Here is a 19,977-nt window from a genome sequence, read left to right on the forward strand (position 1 = left end):
CACTGTCTACAGGGGTGGGCTATATGTGGGACACTATATACAGAGGTGGGCTATATGTGGAGCACTGTCTTTAGGGGAAGCTATATGTAGGGCAGCACGGTGGCTCAGTGGTTAGCACTATTGCCTTGCAGCTCTGGAGTCCATATGTGGGCACTATCTACAGAGGGCTGTATGTGGGACACTATCTACAGGGGCTTCTATGTAGGTCACTATCTACAGGGGGCTATGGGGGCACTATCTACAGGGGGCACGGTGCGTGCGTGTGGGACACAGTGTATGGTACTATTATAATCAGGGACACAGTGTATGGCAATATTATAGTTAGAGGTGCAAGAGGTGTTGAGAATTGTAACTTTGTTTATAGGTGCAGAAATGTTTTAAAAGTGAGAAGCTGAAGACATGTGAGCGGAAAACTGCAGAAGTGGGTCATGGCCGGTAGAAATCCATCATAGATGTCTGGACCGGAGGGAAAAGAAAATAACTAGAATCTGAGACGTCACCGGTGAGTCACTTAATGTAAATGTTTATTCTGCCGCTAATCAGCACTGTAGTCAATGTATGAACTGCAGCGTGATGATGGGTGGTGTGATTATGATATGAATTTTTTTTGTGAAACAGCATCTCCCAGCATATCCTCACCATTGTTCGGGCCATGCTGGGAGCTGTAGTTTTACGCTGTACAAACCTATACTGCAGGGGTTGCACTAAATTGAGCTGCATTTGTTCTGGTGTTGTATATATGTACTGATCTTGGCTCTGATGCTGTATGTAAGTACTGAGCTTGGTTCTGGTGCTGTATATACGTATGAGATTGGTATTGGTGCTGTGTGTGTGTATATATATATATATATATATATGTAATGAGCTTGGTTCTAGTGCTGTATATATGTACTGAGCTTTGTTCTGATGCTGCATATATGTCAATGCTTGGTTCTAGTTCTGTATGTATGTACTGAGGTTTGTTCTAGTGCTGTATTTATGTACTGAGCTTGGTTCTGGTGCTGTATATATGTACCGAGCTTTGTTCTGGTGCTGTATTTATGTACTGAGCTTGGTTGTGGTACTGTATTTATGTCAGAGCTTGGTTCTAGTGCTGTATTTATGTACTGAGCTTGGTTCTGGTGCTGTATATATGTACTGAGCTTTGTTCTGGTGCTGTATTTATGTACTGAGCTTGGTTCTGGTGCTGTATATATGTACTGAGCTTGGTTCTGGTGCTGTATTTATGTACTGAGCTTGGTTCTGGTGCTGTATTTATGTACTGAGCTCGGTTGTGATACTGTATTTATGTACGAGCTTGGTTCTGGATCTGTAGTTATATAGGATATATTTATAATAACAAAAATGCAGGGCAGTGTAATGATAGGGGTAGGGAAACGGACAAGTGAGCCCTAATCTACCCGCCACTCTGTCCCTGCCTACTTGCAACGACCCGCCCTAGGCGACGGGGTACAACTGGGCGGCGGTCCCTACGCTCAGTAAGTGCACGAGACAAACATACAAGGGAATATAAAGCAAAGGGAAAGGGGCAGTTGCCCACGGCAACACCGTGAGCAACAGAGTGGTGAACGAGCCAAGTCAAAACCAGGAGAGCACGAGGTACCAAACGCTGAGCAGAAGAGTAGTCAGAAAGCCAGGGTCAGTATGGAGCAGGATCAAATTGTTAGGAGCTGTAGCTGGGCCAGGAAACCACACGGAAAGAATCACAAGCAAGGAGGAACAGGAAAGGCAGGTATAAATAGACAGAGGGCGGGAGCTAGCTCAGTCTGGCCAGGCTGCGATAGGCTCTCCCACTCCTAAGCCTGCCACCCTGAGTGGTGAAAGCTGGAGTCAGTCTCACAGACATAGGAGCAGGTGCAGACTGATTACATCTGGAAGTTAACCCCGAAGCTGGACCTGGCAGATCCTTTACAGGCAGATGGAATTGTTCTCAATTCATTGTACAGTATATTTAATGGGAACCTGTCTCTTAGTTTTAACCCCATGAACCTCCACCATGCGGTAATACATGACCTGACAATATTTCCAAACATTCCCTTGTATGTTTTTTTCAGATGCACCAAAATCCTTAAAATCCACTTTTAAAACGGTGCACACTATATGCTAATTACTCATTAGAGGGTCATGGTGTGGTGCCGCTATCCTGAAGAGTCACATAGTCCTGCCTCAAAAACCCACCTTTCCATGTTTGAGTGACATCGCCTTGGCTGTTACAATTTTCTCGGATGCGCCATTGCCTTGTGGCACTATACACAGGGGGGATGTGTGGCACTATACACAAGGGGGAGCTGGGTGGCACTATATACAAGGGGGAGCTGTGTGGCACTATACACAAGGGGGAGCTGTGTGGCACTATACACATGGGGGAACGGTATGGCACGATTTACAAGGGGAAGGGCTGTGGCTCTATCTACAGGGGACTGAGTGTGGCGCAATCTACAGGGGTTTGTGTGTGGCACTTTCTACTAAGGGGGGGGGGGCTGTGCTGCACTTTATACTAAGGGGGAGCTGTGTGGCACTATATACAAGGGAGGGGGACTGTGTGTACTATATACAGTGGGATCTGTATAGCACTATATACAGTGGGGGCTTTATGGCGATATCTACAGGGGGACTGTATGGCACTATCTACAGGGGGCTGTATGGCACTATCTACAAGGGGTAGGTGGGGGCGCTATCTACAAATGGGGTGTGACACTGTCTACAGGGGGGCTGTATGGCACATTCTACAGGGGGCACTATAGGGGGGGGGCTGCTTGTGGCACCGGGGGGGGGGGGGTGGCGGTCAAGAGTTTGCTATGGGGCCCAGTCTTACCTAGTTATGCCCCTGGATAGATAGATAGATAGATAGATAGATAGATAGATAGATAGATAGATAAATATGAGATAGATAAATATGAGATAGATAGATATGAGATAGATGATAGATAGATAGATAGATATGAGATAGATGACAGATAGATAGATAGATAGATAGATAGATAGATAGATAGATAGATAGATAGATAGATAGATAGATAGATAGATAGATAGATAGATAGATATGAGATAGATAGATATGAGATAGATAGATATGAGATAGATAGATATGAGATAGATAGATATGAGATAGATAGATAGATAGATAGATAGATATGGGATAGATAGATATGGGATAGATAGATATGAGATAGATAGATATGAGATAGATAGATATGAGATAGATAGATAGATAGATAGATAGAGATAGATAGATAGATAGATAGATAGATAGATAGATAGATAGATAGATAGATAGATAGATAGATAGATAGATAGATAGATAGATAGATAGATAGATAGATAGAGATAGATAGATAGATAGATAGATAGATAGATAGATAGATAGATAGATAGATAGATAGATATGAGATAGATAGATAGATATGAGATAGATAGATATGAGATAGATAGATATGAGATAGATAGATAGATAGATAGATAGATAGATAGATATGGGATAGATAGATATGAGATAGATAGATATGAGATAGATAGATATGAGATAGATAGATAGATAGATAGATAGATATGAGATAGATAGATAGATAGATATGAGATAGATAGATAGATAGAGAGAGAGATAGATAGATAGATAGATAGATAGATAGATAGATAGATAGATAGATAGATAGATAGATAGATAGATAGATAGATAGATAGATAGATAGATAGGTGCGTCCACCATTAAATAAGGAATAGGATTTATATATTGACTTATTATTTCGCCCTGAGATTATTTCTGCTCTTGTTTTGCCTTCCCTCAGAGCGGGGCACGTGTTGATGATTTAGATTTCCACTCAATTTCCTGAGGGAATGAATAAATTACAATGGAAACAGCAGAAACAATCAGCTAAGTGCCAAATGTGTGCATGACACAGACTCACGGCCATGAGCAGCCACAGCAAGTGACAGCAGCACCCGCCACAGCAAGTGACAGCAGCGCCCGCCACAGCAAGTGACAGCAGCGCCCGCCACAGCAAGTGACAGCAGCGCCCGCCACAGCAAGTGACAGCAGCACCCGCCACAGCAAGTGGCAGCAGCACCCGCCACAGCAAGTGACAGCAGCGCCCGCCACAGCAAGTGACAGCAGCGCCCGCCACAGCAAGTGACAGCAGCGCCCGCCACAGCAAGTGACAGCAGCGCCCGCCACAGCAAGTGACAGCAGCGCCCGCCACAGCAAGTGACAGCAGCACCCGCCACAGCAAGTGACAGCAGCACCCGCCACAGCACAAGGACAGTATTTACTAGGAAATTTCACGCACCCATGGACTTCAATGAGTAACCTGCAGAAACGGAGCAGAATAAGACATGCGGTGAGCTTCACGCAATGGACAGATGTGTGAATTGCCCCATTTGATTGTATTGGTCAGTTTTTCGTCTCCGTTATCTAAACAGACAGCACACAGACATGAAATACGTTGGTGTGAATTAGGCCTAAGACTGTACTCCTTTGGATTTCCAAATATAGACTATGGGGGTCTCTGAATGTTATATACACCCTAAAAAATCTGGCCACACAATCATATTAAATGGGAACGCCACCAAAATGTATTACTGGTTAATGAGTGACAACCAAAGCAGCAGGGTCCAGATCAGATCCCCTAACAATCCTGACCCCTTCTGCAAAACTTATGAAGTCCTCAGAGAAGGAAGAGGGAGGAGAAGCTCAACCAACCCCTGAGGTGAAGACTCAGGGTAAGATAGAAATGAAGAGGATTGGAGATCCCAAGAAACTCCCACCACAGATGAGGAGGGCCAGGTTATTGGGTGGGCAACTGTCCTGGGGACTCCACCATCTAGGGGCCCTCCAGCACCCCCCTTTAGACAAGCCACAATCCTGTACCTGAGCACTGTATTAACATTGCTACCACTGTATGGTATTATTATTATGGCACTGTATGACGTTATTATTATGGCACTGTATGATGTTATTATTATGGCACTGTATGGTATTATTATTATGGCACTGTATGGCACTGTATGGTATTATTATGGCACTGTATGACGTTATTATTATGGCACTGTATGGTATTATTATGGCTCTCTATGACACTATTATTATGGCTCTGTATGACGTTATTATTATGGCACTGTATGGTATTATTATGGCTCTGTATGACATTATTATTATGGCACTGTATGGTATTATTATTATTATGGCACTGTATGGTATTATTATTATGGCACTGTATGGCACTGTATGGTATTATTATGGCACTGTATGACGTTATTATTATTATTATGGCACTGTATGACGTTATTATTATTATTATTATGGCACTGTATGGTATTATTATTATTATGGCACTGTATGGCACTGTATGGTATTATTATTATGGCACTGTATGGCACTGTATGGTATTATTATGGCACTGTATGACGTTGTTATTATTATTATTATTATTATTATGGCACTGTATGACATTTTTATTATTATTATTATTATGGCACTGTATGGCTATGTATGTCAGTATTATTATGGCACTGTATGGCTATGTATGTCAGTATTATTATGGCACTGTATGGCAATGTATGTCAGTATTATTATGGCACTGTATGCCATTATTATTTAGGCATTATATAGCTCTACTTGTTGTGTATTGTGGTACCATTTGTGCATTATATGGTGATAATATTTGAAAACTGCATAGAAAGTTTTTCCCAGAGGACTCCACAGACCTTAGGCCTCATGCACACGACCGTAGCCGTGTGCACGGCCGTGATTTTCGGGTCGGCCGGTTGCGGACTGTCAGCGGACTGTCAGCCGCAGGCCGCCCGCAAATCGTGGGACATGCACATGGCCGCGGCCATTGTTTTCAATGAGCCCGGACCGCAGAACCGGGCCGTAATAAGACATGCCCGTTCTTTCTGCGGTCCGGGCTCCCGGGCCGCGCACGGACCGCAAAAACTACGGTCGTGTGCACGGCCCCATAGAAAAGAATGGGGCCGCAATTCTCCCGTGGATTTTCGGGGGAATTGCGGCCGCAAAAACACGGTCGTGTGCATGAGGCCTTAATGTGGGCCAAAAATCATCTATATACCCTCAACAAAGGTTCTGCCCTTCTGAATTGCTGTTCAGACCAGGTCTTATATAAACAGAATATATTACAAAGTTACAGTTATCCAGATTTATTTTGGACCACATATAAAGAATACATCAAATGTGAATAAGAGATCAAAGACAATGGGCGTGGCAAATATAGCCGCCATAAAACATGGACGTTACCTTTCGAGTACTTCCACACAATCGTAGGCACAGGGTAACCCTCTGCGGAGCAGTTCAGTATTACGGCCTTTCTGAAAATCCCATCTTGGTCAGTGGGTTGGACCACAAATCTAGGAGGAACTTTACATTTTTGTAAATATTAGTAAACGTGTTTCTTTCATTAACCTTGTAATAATCCAAACTGTCCAGTAGGGGGTGATCAATATCAAAGTATAGGAGCGGAAGATTGAAGAATACGGCAATGGCTGAGGTTTGGTGTTAAAGTAATTGGTTACTTACAATGTTTAAGGAACCACCATCAACAAATTACCAGGAAGCACAGTAAATAAATGAGATGAATGGAACCGCCATCATGACAGCTACCCATATATCACCCCATATACAGGGAGAAGACTCGCTGACATCATCAGTCAGACACATCTTCCTGCACTCAGAGCCCTGAACTATAGACACCATCCTTACTTTTGATGTAGGAAATTTATCCAATTATTAGACATGCATATTATCCGCTATATGTGTTCTCTGCAACTCGTATATACAGCCATTAGGCTGTATATAGCAACACACTGTATATAGTCCTGTTCCAGTCACATCTAAAAAAAATCGACCACCCACTAACACCTGTATTCTTGTATATAGGGGCAGTCTTATAGTAGTTATATTCTTGTATATAGGAGGCAGTATTATAGTAGTTATATTCTTGTATATAGGAGCAGTATTATAGTAGTTATATTCTTGTATATAGGAGCAGTATTATAGTAGCTATATTCTTGTATATAGGGAGCAGTATTATAGTAGTTATATTCTTGTATATAGGGGCAGTCTTATAGTAGTTATATTCTTGTATATAGGGGGCAGTATTATAATAGTTATATTCTTGTATATAGTGGCAGTATTATAGTAGTTATATTCTTGTATATAGTGGCAGTCTTATAGTAGTTATATTCTTGTATATAGGGGGCAGTATTATAGTAGTTATATTCTTGTATATAGGGGCAGTATTATAGTAGTTATATTCTTGTATATAGGAGTAGTATTATAGTAGTTATATTCTTGTATATAGGAAGCAGTATTATAGTAGTTATATTCTTATATATAGGAGGCAGTATTATAGTAGTTATATTCTTATATATAGGAGCAGTATTATAGTAGTTATATTCTTGTATATAGGGGCAGTATTATAGTAGTTATATTCTTGCATATAGGGGCAGTATTATAGTAGTTATATTCTTGTACATAGGGGCAGTATTATAGTAGTTATGTTCTTGTATATAGGGGGCAGTATTATAGTAGTTATATTCTTATATATAGGGGGCAGTATTATAGTAGTTATATTCTTGTATATAGGAGCAGTATTATAGTAGTTATATTCTTGTATATTAGAGCAGTATTATAGTAGTTATATTCTTGTATATAGAGGCAGTATTATAGTAGTTATATTCTTGTATATAGAGGCAGTCTTATAGTAGTTATATTTTTGTATATAGGTGCAGTATTATAGTAGTTATATTCTTGTACATAGGGGCAGTATTATAGTAGTTATATTCTTGTACATAGGAGCAGTATTATAGTAGTTATATTCTTGTATATAGGGTGCAGTATTATAGTAGTTATATTCTTGTATATAGGGAGCAGTATTATAGTAGTTATATTCTTGTATATAGGGAGCAATATTATAGTAGTTATATTCTTGTATATAGGAGCAGTATTATAGTAGTTATATTCTTGTATATAGGGGGCAGTATTATAGTAGTTATATTCTTGTATATAGGGGGGCAGTATTATAGTAGTTATATTCTTGTATATAGGGGGCAGTATTATAGTAGTTATATTCTTGTATATAGGGGCAGTAGTAGGCTTCGTTTAGACGTGGCTGAAAATTCCGCTGCGGAGCATAGGCTGCGGTGCGGAATTTGGTGTCCGCAGCATACAATGGATGTTGCGGACCAGTGGCGGACTGGTTGCGGACTCATTGCGGAAGTTCTCTATTGACTTCAATGGAGATTCTAAATTCCGCAATGAAGTCCGCAGCTGTCATGCACATGTTATGTGTGCTGCGGATGCGTCTTGCTTTTTTGACATGACATTTCTTCATTCTGGCTGGACCTATGTATTTCTAGGTCTACAGCCAGACTGAGGAAGTCAATGGGGCTCCCGGAATTACGGGAGCGTTGCTAGGAGACGTCAGTAAATAGTCACTGTCCAGGGTGCTGAAAGAGTTAAGCGATCGGCAGTAACTGTTTCTGCACCCTGGACAGTGACTACCGATCACAATATACAGCAACCTGTAAAAAAAATAGAAGTTCCTACTTACCGAGAACTCCCTGCTTCTGTCTCCAGTCCGGCCTCCCAGGATGACGTTTCACTCTAAGTGACGGCTGCAGCCAATCACAGGCTGCAGCGGTCACATGGACTGCCGCGTCATCCAGGGAGGTCAGGCTGGATGTCGAAAGAGGGATGCGTCACCAAGACAACGGCCGGTAAGTATGAAATTCTTTTACTTTCACTAGGGAAAGTGCTGTCACTTCTCTCTATCCTGCACTGATAGAGAGAAGGGAAGCACTTTTACCGCAGTCCGCAGCAGCTAGTCCGCATCAATTTACTGCACATTTTGGGCAGATCCGCCGCAGAATCTGCAACGCAGATTCTGTGCGGCATTGATGCGGACAGCTGCGGAAGAAATACGCCACGTGGGGCCATGCCCTTATAGTGGTTATATTCTTGTATATAGGGGGCAGTATTATAGTAGTTATATTCTTGTATATAGGGGGCAGTATTATAGTAGTTATATTCATGTACATAGGAGCAGTATAATAGTAGTTATATGTTTGTATACAGGGAGCAGTATTATAGTTGTTATATTCTTGTATATAGGGGGCAGTATTATAGTAGTTATATTCTTGTATATAGGAGCAGTATTATAGTATTTATATTCTTGTATACAGGGGCAGTATTATAGTAGTTATATTCTTGTATATAGGGGCAGTATTATAGTAGTTATATTCTTGTATATAGGGGCAGTATTATAGTAGTTATATTGTTGTATATAGAGGGAGTATTATAGTAGTTATATTCTTGTATACAGGGGCAGTATTATAGTAGTTATATTCTTGTATATAGGGGCAGTATTATAGTAGTTATATTCTTGTATATAGGGGCAGTATTATAGTAGTTATATTGTTGTATATAGAGGGAGTATTATAGAAGTTATATTCTTGTATATAGGGGCAGTATTATAGTAGTTATATTCTTGTATATAGGATCAGTATTATAGTAGTTATATTCTTGTATATAGGGGGCAGTATTATAGTAGTTATATTCTTGTATATAGGGGGCAATCTTATAGTAGTTATATTCTTGTATATAGGGGCAGTATTATAGTAGTTATATTCTTGTATATAGGAGGCAGTATTATAGTAGTTATATTCTTGTATATAGGAGCAGTATTATAGTAGTTATATTCTTGTATATAGGGGCAGTATTATAGTAGTTATATTCTTGTATATAGGGGAAGTATTATAGTAGTTATATTCTTGTATATAGGATCAGTATTATAGTAGTTATATTCTTGTATATAGGGGGTAGTATTATAGTAGTTATATTCTTGTATATAGGGGCAGTCTTATAGTAGTTATATTCTTGTATATAGGGGGCAGTATTATAGTAGTTCTATTCTTGTATATAGGGAGCAGTATTATAGTAGTTATATTCTTGTATATAGGAGGCAGTATTATAGTAGTTATATTCGTGTGTGTATATAGGGGCAGTATTATAGTAGTTATATTCTTGTACATAGGAGGCAGTATTATAGTAGTTATATTCTTGTATATATTGGGCAGTATTATAGTAGTTATATTCTTGTATATAGGGGGCAGTATTATAGTAGTTATATTCTTGTATATAGGGGGCAGTATTATAGTAGTTATATTCTTGTATATAGGGGCAGTATTATAATAGTTATATTCTTGTATATTGGGAGCAGTATTATAGTAGTTATATTCTTGTATATAGGGAGCATTATTATAGTAGTTATATTCTTGTATATATTGGGCAGTATTATAGTAGTTATATTCTTGTATATAGGGGGCAGTATTATAGTAGTTATATTCTTGTATATAGGGGGCAGTATTATAGTAGTTATATTCTTGTATATAGGGGCAGTATTATAATAGTTATATTCTTGTATATAGGAGCAGTATTATAGTAGTTATATTCTTGTATATATGGGCAGTAATATAGTAGTTATATTCTTGTACATAGGGACAGTATTATAGTAGTTATATTCTTGTATATAGGGGGCAGTATTATAGTAGTTATATTCTTGTATATAAGAGCAGTATTATAGTAGTTATATTCTTGTATATAGGGGGCAGTATTATAGTAGTTATATTCTTGTATATAGGGGGCAGTATTATAGTACTTCTATTCTTGTATATAGGGGGCAGTATTATAGTAGTTATATTCTTGTATATAGGGGCAGTATTATAGTAGTTATATTCTTCCCATAGGGGGCAGTGGTATAGAATTGGGTGCTGTGTAACTAGACACTTGATCAGTAACAACCACTTTGAAAACCAGAAATGTACTCAGAGCAGTTGTCCCTTCCCATCCCACACACTACTTGGCAGTTCATGCACATTGTATTACTCAGCAGGGGGCGATGATGAGCACAGATCTGGTAAAGATAAACACAACACGAAATTTGTGCTTTTTCCTGAGACACGATGGGAGTGATATGTCCAATAAATTATATTTAGTAAGACACATTTTTTTTTTAGGTTTTTACTAAGCAAAAGAAATATAAAATTTACTGCACTGCTGATTTAAATATCAATTGAGACTGGAATTGCCCTTTAAATGATAACTACCCCAGGAGAAAGACTGCAGGGATATTGAGTGGTATTTAATGGTAAAAAAAATCTCCAGACCAAATGCATTTTTTTTTTAGGATTTAGAAGCCACCAAGAAGCAGGGGGGCAAGGGGGGGGGGGGTCCTCTGGTTTTACAACAATGCAGTGACCCTAAATAACCCTCATTATTTTATGGGTTTGGCACAAAATTTCAAGTCTGTGCTGAAAATGTACCCGTCTCCCTCTCCGCAGAATCCCCTATAAGGTCTGGGTCGGCCATTTTTCAGCTGTGGATAGCACGCAGTTCCTACAATGAAAAGTCATGTAGACGTGAGGTGAATGCGGCATCTCCAGCCATCTCAGGCAGGGTGAGGCTGCAGCAGGAGAAGCCGGCAGCTAAGGTTGGCCGTTCCTTAGCAACTGTTCTCATTTTCATGATGGCTTCCCGTCCCTCTGGGCTTAGCAATGACCTCTGCCTACCCTCCGAAAGAAAACGCAGCCAACAGATACGACTGAACGTAAAGGTATTAGATCGGCTGCAAAAATATCCAAATATAAAAAGATTTGAAATATCACAACTCCTATAATTCTTGTATCAACTATGAAGTATCACCGGTCACCTGCCCTGCAGAGATCACTATGTCTTCCTATATACAGTAAACGTGGAGTTTCCCCCTAACCAATCATATCCCCCCTTAACATTTTTTAATCTTCATCCCCCTATAAGACACAGCGGAGATCCGCTAAGAAGGAGCAGCTCTCGTCCATGTGTTACATGGTTAGCCATTCATTTGGATGGCTGCATGTAATACTTAATTTCCCCTCTAGTGGCCGCTGCAGGACAAAAGAGCAGCTGATTGCATCTTACCCCGGCAAAATCCACCGTTTATTGCTCTTTCATATTAACCACATAATGAGAGCCCGTACACATTTTTATGTCGGACATTAAGGGCACTTATGCCACAGCGGCATGAAAAGGCGGAGATGTGAAATAAGTCCAGCAAAGTGTGGGTAAAGAGGGTGTCGGGTTGTCTAAAGACAGCTAGGCACCTGCTCTAACGGACGGAATCAAAGTTACCTTTGATCCCACGCGTTTAACCCCTTAGATGCCGCGGTCAATAGCGACCGCGGTGTCTAAGTGGTTTCCTCTGCTTAATTATGAAAAAAAAAAAGCTGATACCAATAAGGCTGGGTTCACACAAGCATATTATGTCCGTAAAGGACGGAACGTATTTCGGCCGCAAGTCCCGGACCGAACACAGTGCAGGGAGCTGGGCTCCGAGCATCATAGTCATGTACGACGCTAGGAGTCCCTGCCTCTCCGTGGAACTACTGTCCCGTACTGAAAACATGATTACAGTATGGGACAGTTGTCCCGCAGCGAGGCAGGGACTCCTAGCGTCGTACATAACTATGATGCTAGGAGCCCGGCTCCCTGCACTGTGTTCGGTCCGGGACTTGCGGCCGAAATACGTTCCGTCCTTTACGGACGTAACGTGCTCGTGTGAACCCAGCCTAAGAGCTACAAGTCGTCCTGCAAAAAATATGCCCACATACAGCTCCGTCGGCGGAAAAATAAAAAAATGTTAGCGACACAAAAACAAATAAAAAAGTGTTTTTATTGTGGCAAAAGTAGTAAAAAAAATAAAACATTTGGTATTGCCGTAATCGTAACAACCCAATTTATTAAAAATTTGATTTATACCACATGGTAAACGGCGTACATGTAGATGCAATAGAAAATGGCAACATTTCCGTTTTTTTTTCCATTACCACCCAAAAAAAGTTAATAAAAGTTGATCAATAAGTTATATCTACCCCAAAATGGTGCCATTAAAAAAATACAACTTGTTCCACAAAAAACAAGCCCTCACATGGCTCTGTCTATGGAAAAATTATGAATTTTGAAATTCGATAATTAAAAAACTACAAAAATCATTCTGTCATTAAAGGGAACCTGTCACCAGCATTTCACCTATGAAACCAGCAATACCTGGTGGTAGAGGGTGAAAAATCATTTCTATATAACCTATAATTATTACGGATTATTACGATAAAAGGAGCTAAATGTTTGCAGACCGTTATTTACAGTCGGAGTTTAGGAGCGGGGATAACGGCAATGAACTTTTTATAGCAGCGGCCAGCGAGGGATACGTAACGTTCAATAGGTGAAATGCTGGTGACAGGTTCCCTTTAAGACCCAAAATAGGCTGGTGACTAAAGGTTTAAAGGGATTTGAACTATTTTCTTGACGCCATGTGTACTATGGGAAATTTTACATTAATATCATTACCGCGCTGGCGCTGTTATTTAAGCTTCAGGCATGACAGTGGGGTACAGCGGAGGGCACCATGGTGTAGGTACTGTACGCCGTGGCACTAGTGTGGGTAGAGTCTGCTGTAGTCACTAGTATTTGGAGCTATTTGTGTCATTAGATCTGGTCACCAGGACTGTCTTGAGGTCACGGGTGTGTGGTCAAAATAATTAGTTGTGAAGCTACATCTGGAAAATTTCCAGCGACCGATGCTTCCACGACTGAGGCTCTTGAACCACAGCCCGCTTTTATTATGGCTCCTGAAAGGCAGATAGTTGTGTTTTTCGCACATAGATCTCCAATTCCGCCTTCCATCACAAAGAGTTAAATGGTGTAAGTTTGTCTGCATGCAGCCACCACTAGAGGGAGCTAAGTGTATGTGGATTTATACAGCTAGTATTGAACTCACCTGTATGCAGTGAACTCCCCCTATTGGTGGCTGCAGGTAACACTTCTATATTACATGGATATGAATACTCGGCAGACACTCACCTCTGACAATTAACTGGCTTTGGTGTTCTACAGCGGCTGCATCATTACGAGCGACGCAGGTATAATTCCCATTGTGCATCAGGGATAGATTAGAAATCCTTAAAGAACTTGTAAAGTCAATGTTGTCAATGGTGACACCGAGACTCGCTGGGATCGGCCGCCCGTCCTTCTGCCAAGTGATTGTGATGGGCAGATCCCCCGAGACCACGACACACGGGATGAATACTCTTTGCCCGATGGAAAATCTTTGGGACTCAAATGGCTGAATAAAAGGGGGCACTGAAAGAGAAAAAGAGATTAAGTCAACTCCAGCTTTACAGACTCAAGAATATTCCTAACAAAAAGCTAAAAATTATGACATATATCCATGTCAGGAGATCACGGGTGGAGTCAGCAACCTCCACCAAAACGTACCCAAACCCCTTTGGCACGGCGCATTGACTCCAGATTCTAGAATGCCCTTTGTCTAGAATACTTTGTTCGAGATCTCCGGTTGGGTAAATCTCTGAGTGGTCCCAAAGGGGTTTGGGGCTCTGTAGTTATTGTCCATGCAGTTGAAGTCCAAATGTGGGGTCTTTTTATTTATCTCTATAACCTTTCAGATGATCACTTTTGGGTGGACTTCCCCTTTAAAGGGCAATTATTCTCAATAAAATGTAGTGTGGAAAGAATTCAAAAAGATTTAGCAAAAAGATAATAATGGTGGTAGAATAGAGTAAGGGGCCTGGCATTGCACAGGGCTGAATTCCATAGGAACGCATGGAGCAGCCAGGGCCAATGTCGCTGTATTTAAAGGGGGCCAACAGCCCGCCTGGGCATTCCAACGTGCAGAAAATAGTGTACTTGGCCCATCTATAGCTGGAATAGATTCACAGCCAGCCAGCATTGTAAGGGGTATGGCTATAAACAGAATAGTTGGCTCGTTAGGGGGGGTCTTAGTGGGTAAGAGAGACCGGGATGCCCACCTGGACACTGTTGTCCCAGTGCCTACATACAGTAAATATGGACCGGGCTGTGGGGCAGCCATCAATGGCTGTGGTTAATCAGAGAAAATACCAAGTTGAAGACTCTCTCCATATCGTACAGATGATGAACCATGGGCAAATACCACTTGGGCTTTATACCAAAACCAACAAACTTTTTGTATTTTTGATTTTGATTTTTTTTCCCCAAAAAATACATTAGACATTAAATCAGTACTTCATTTTCAACTGGAACGTTGATTTTAAAGTATTAGTTTTGGATATGTTTTTCAAAAAGAAAAGAATAATGTGATAAGCAAACAACACAATTTCCCTTTTTTTTTTTACGAAATTTTTAAATCTGTAGTTTCCTCTTTAAAGAATGATCCCACCCATATCATATCCAATGGTGGATGGTGCAATTAGAAAATAATAATCATAAATATGATAATAATGCTAATTGCTTTTATGAACGAACACTGCGGTTGATCAGGGATTTGCTCTTTATAAAAAAGATCTTACATTTTTAAATTTAGCAATTAGAATTTTTAGTTTTTCTTATCACTTTTCTAAACTAAGGCCTCATGCACACAAACGCGTTTTTTTGTGTCCGCAATTCACACGAAAATTTGCGGGTGTATTGCGGACCCATTCATTGCTATGGGCCCACGCACACGACCGTGATTTCCACGGTCTGTGCATTGGCCGGGAGCCCGGATCGCAAAAAGATAGGACATGTCATATTACGGGCCGCATTTGCGGTCCGGGCTCATTAAAATGAATGTGTGCATGGTCCGTGACTTGCGGACGGCCTGCGGATGATACTCTGCGGCCGTCCGTGCCACAATCACAGGCTGGGACAACAGATAAATGTGCTGAGCACAAAAGATTCCCCAAATCACAATCACAGGCTGTGCACACGGCTACGGTTGTGTGCATGAGGCCTAAAGCTTCGCAACTAGGCATAGCATTCAAGCACCTCCAAGCTCGGCTACGTCTTCTGACCTGGCTAAGGAGGCCTATTGCCCCTCATTCCCCCGCCCTGGATGCCAAAATATGGAACCCACAGATCTTGTAAATTTTACACCTTGTTACCCACTGTCACCACAGCCTGTTATAATCCACTATAACCTCTGGCCCCTTGTTACCCCCAGTACCTTGTTACCGTGTTATCCCCCTGCCCCTTGCTACCCACTGTTACACCCGGCTCCTTGTTACCCACTGTCACCCCTGGCCTCTTGTTACTCCCGGCCCCTTGTTACCCCCGGCCCCTTGTTACCCACTGTTAACCCTGGCCTCTTGTTACCCCCCCGCACCTTGTTACCATGTGTTACCCACTGCCCCTTTTTACCCACTGTAATCCTAGCCCCTTGCGACCCACTGTTACACCCGGCACCTTGTTACCCACTGTCACCCCTGGCCTCTTGTTACCCCCGGCCCCTTGTTATCCCCGGCACCTTGTTACCCCTTGCCCCTTGCTACCCACAGTTACACCCGGCGCCTTGTTACCCACAGTCACCCCTGGCCTCTTGTTACCCACAACCCCTTCTTACCCCCGGCACCTTGTTACCCCTTGCACTTTGTTACCCACTGTTACCCCTGGCCTCTTGTTACCCCCCGCACCTTGTTACCCCCGGCACCTTGTTACCCACTGTTAGCCCCGACCTTGTTACCCCCCGCACCTTGTTACCCACTGTTAGCCCCGGCCTTGTTACCCCCGGCCCCTTGTTATCCCCGGCACCTTGTTACCCCCCTGCCCCTTGCTACCCACAGTTACACCCGGCGCCTTGTTACCCACTGTCACCCCTGTCCTCTTGTTACCCCCAACCCCTTGTTACCCCCGGCACCTTGATACCCACTGTTTCCCCTGGCCTCTTGTTACCCCCCGCACCTTGTTACCCCCGGCACATTGTTACCCACTGTTAGCCCCGGCCTTGTTACCCCCCGCACCTTGTTACCCCCCGCCCCTTGTTACCCCCGGCCCCTTGTTACCCCCCGCCCATTGTTACCCCCGGCCCCTTGTTACCCCCGGCCCCTAATTAGCCACTGTTACCCCATCATGCTGGAAATTGATCGCGCTGTGTACATTTTGTCTATGGGTGGAATTTCTCTGTAACTACAGACAACACTCCGGCAGGAGGTGATCTCTTGAGAACGCGGTCTATAATTGCATCTTTCAGAACAAATCTTTTAATTGAGCCCCGACTATCAGCATCGGCTTTGATTGTGTTTAATTCCAGTCTGAATCTCCTAAAATTAATGTATTCTTTATCACAAAAAGAAAAAAACAATTCTGGCTCATACTTTAGTGTCAAGGACATATAAAAAAAATCCTATTGGCGTGTTCTAGAGAGAAGATATAATGCCTAGAAGGTTGTCGGTGATAAATGATGGCCCCCGATGAAAACCGATTCCGAAGCAGTACTCAGATTTACGATAGGGGGCACTGTGTGCATTAAGATCACAATGAACATCAATGTCCATATCCTAATTGAACTTGAAGCCCCTGGGTCCCTATGCAAAATCTGTAACAGAGGCCCCTCCTACCATGAGTCATTAATAATACTGGTCTTGTTATATGGCTGAGGGGGCCCTTGGCATCAAGGGTCTGTCTAAATGTGACCGCTGCCCCTGCACTCCCCTTAGCTATGCCCCTGACTGCTACTATAAAATGACTGGTATAAAAGCTATTGGCGTCTTTCTCCTGGTCTTTGGTGACAACTCTCTGAAACAAAATGAACGAGAGGTTGTCACAGCCCCGCCCATGATGCTAGAATAAATGTATTATGACATCGGTCCTTTTTTTTTTTTTTAGCAGATTATGAATGATCTAAGAAATTTTTGCTGACAGTCATTTTTTTCTTACTGACATCTGACTATTGTGATTGTTCCAAAGCAATAGCATCACATCTCATTAGTGACTATGAAAAATAGTCCAAGGCACCAAGGCAAATTTAGTAAATACCCGTATACTGTACTATGTAGGATCCAAACTGGAAGGGTTTAAAAAAAAAAAAACAACAACACCAAAATATTGCTGTTTCCCAAAAATCTAATGGATCAGTTACTCTAAGGGTATGTTCACACGCAAAACGAAAAATGGCTGTCAAATACGGAGCTGATTTCAAGGGAAAACAGTCTCTGATTTTCACCTGTTTTTTTGAGGCGTTTTTTGCGGCAGTTTTCGGAGCTGTTTTTCTATTGACCCAATGAAAAACGGCTCCAAAAACGGTTCAAGAAGTGACGTGCACGTCTCTTTATGGGGCGTTTTTTTAAGCAAAGTTTTTTCAAACGGCCGCATAAAAAAACGCCCCGTCGGAACGAAACGCCGCTTTTCCCATTGAAATCAATGGGCAGATGTTTGGAGGCGTTCAGCTTTAGTTTTTTTAGCCGTTTTTCCAGGCGTTTACGCCCCCCGAGAAACGTCTGAAAATAAGCCGTGTGTACATACCCTTATTAGTAGTCAGGGTACATAATGATGTCCTTTTTTGTATAGCTCAGCCCTTAGGCTATATTCACACGTTGCCTATTTTGCTGCGGAAGATACGCAGGAAACAGCAAGAAATTTGCAGGAAAAAAACGCACCTGAAGATGCGTTTTTTATGCGTTTTTCCGTTTTGCTGCGTAAACCACTGCGTTTTCATGCTGCGGGTTTTGGTGCGTATTTCTGTAGAGCTACAGGGATAGAATTCGCAAGCGGAATCGTGAGCTAAACAGACATGCTGCGGTTTCGAAAACCGCGTCAATTTACGTCCCGAAAAATACTGCAGCGTGGACATGAGATTGACTGGAATCTCATTGACTATGCTGGTACTGTATTACGCTGAGGTTTTGCAGCATGCAATCATGCGCGGCAAAACCGCATGTAATACGCATCGTGTGCATTGACCCTTATGGTGCCTTTACATGTTTCACTGTATCAAAAGTGGTCGCCTATGAGTATTTACACATTTAGACGATCGTAAACAACTATTTGAATCAGTGGAGTTGTACGCCCGGCCTACGGAGATATCACGCCCATCTCCAAGAAACATTTTCAAGCAAGGAGTCATGGAGCTGACCACATAATTCCTCTTGAACAATAAGCCAAGAGGAATGTACTCATCCCCCGGTTAGGTCATCAGTAAATGATCGGTGCAGGTCTGACACCCGGACTCCGTATCGATCAGCTGATCCGGCTGCCACTGGGCACAGTATGCAGCAGTTGAGGCCGGAAGCAGATGGCTTCCAACCACTGCATAGTGGTCATTCGGCAGAACTGCAGCTCTGCTCTTATTCACTTGACCGCTATTCACTCGGCCGCTATTCTTTGACCAGAGCCATTGGCTTCCGGCAATATCGTCCGATGCCCAGAGGCAGCCGCAGCAGTTGATCGGTGCGGGGTCCGGGTGTCGGAACCACAGCAATCATATACTGATGACCTATCCGGTGGATAGGTCATCAGTTGTCAGAATGTGGAAATCCCCTTTAAGACATCTAGTAGATCCCCAATCAAAAAATTCAAAACTTGTCTTCAATGCTTACTACACTTATTACCCCCTCCAGATGTCTCATTAAGGGGGTTCTCGACTTTGGACATTCCCTACTTAGAGGAGTCCCTTGACAATAAGCTGATCAGAAGCGACTACCCAGCTATCAGCTGTAATCTGTGGGGAAAACGGTCAGCAAGTGTTCAATTTCCCTGCAGCGCCACCACAGGAGAAATGTAGCATTGCACAGATTCTATTCATATCAATGTGTTGTCTGTGTAATACAGGACAGGTCAGGTCCTCCAGAGCGAGAGAGATGCTCTATGTAACCTTTCTCCACTGTGTCCAAGAGATGAGAATCCTCATCAGAGGACCCCCCTCTATTAACTCAGGATTCCCTAATAGGGTGTATGAAAATTGGTTTAAACATATGTTAATCAGACTATATGGATCTTCTTAAACATCAAGTATGTTCTTATGAGTCGGGTCATCTTGGTTATGTATACAAGCCATAACAGGCTTGGAAAACAAAACGGTTATAAGATCCGTCAACAACAGTTCGCTAACAGGACGCAATCAGAGCATTTTTTTTTGCTGTACAGTTGTGAAGTGTAGAAACGGACTAAACAATACTATGAAATGA

At 42.1% G+C, this 19,977-nt stretch overlaps 1 protein-coding gene across 3 annotated transcripts in view; it reads right to left on the reverse strand.

Annotated features, from left to right (window-relative positions):
• DSCAM (DS cell adhesion molecule) overlaps positions 1-19,977 on the reverse strand; it is a 425,426-nt gene that overhangs the window by 185,012 nt on the left and 220,437 nt on the right. For all 3 annotated transcript variants that reach the window (XM_075854624.1, XM_075854623.1, XM_075854625.1), the window contains exons 9-10: positions 13,904-14,182; positions 6,248-6,367 (exon numbers count right to left, since the gene is read on the reverse strand). In XM_075854624.1, the coding sequence (XP_075710739.1) occupies positions 6,248-6,367; positions 13,904-14,182 (399 nt within the window). The remainder of the gene's footprint in view (positions 1-6,247; positions 6,368-13,903; positions 14,183-19,977) is intronic.

The sequence above is a fragment of the Rhinoderma darwinii genome, chromosome 2 (genome assembly GCF_050947455.1).
Source record: "Rhinoderma darwinii isolate aRhiDar2 chromosome 2, aRhiDar2.hap1, whole genome shotgun sequence".
Lineage (NCBI taxonomy): Eukaryota > Metazoa > Chordata > Amphibia > Anura > Rhinodermatidae > Rhinoderma > Rhinoderma darwinii.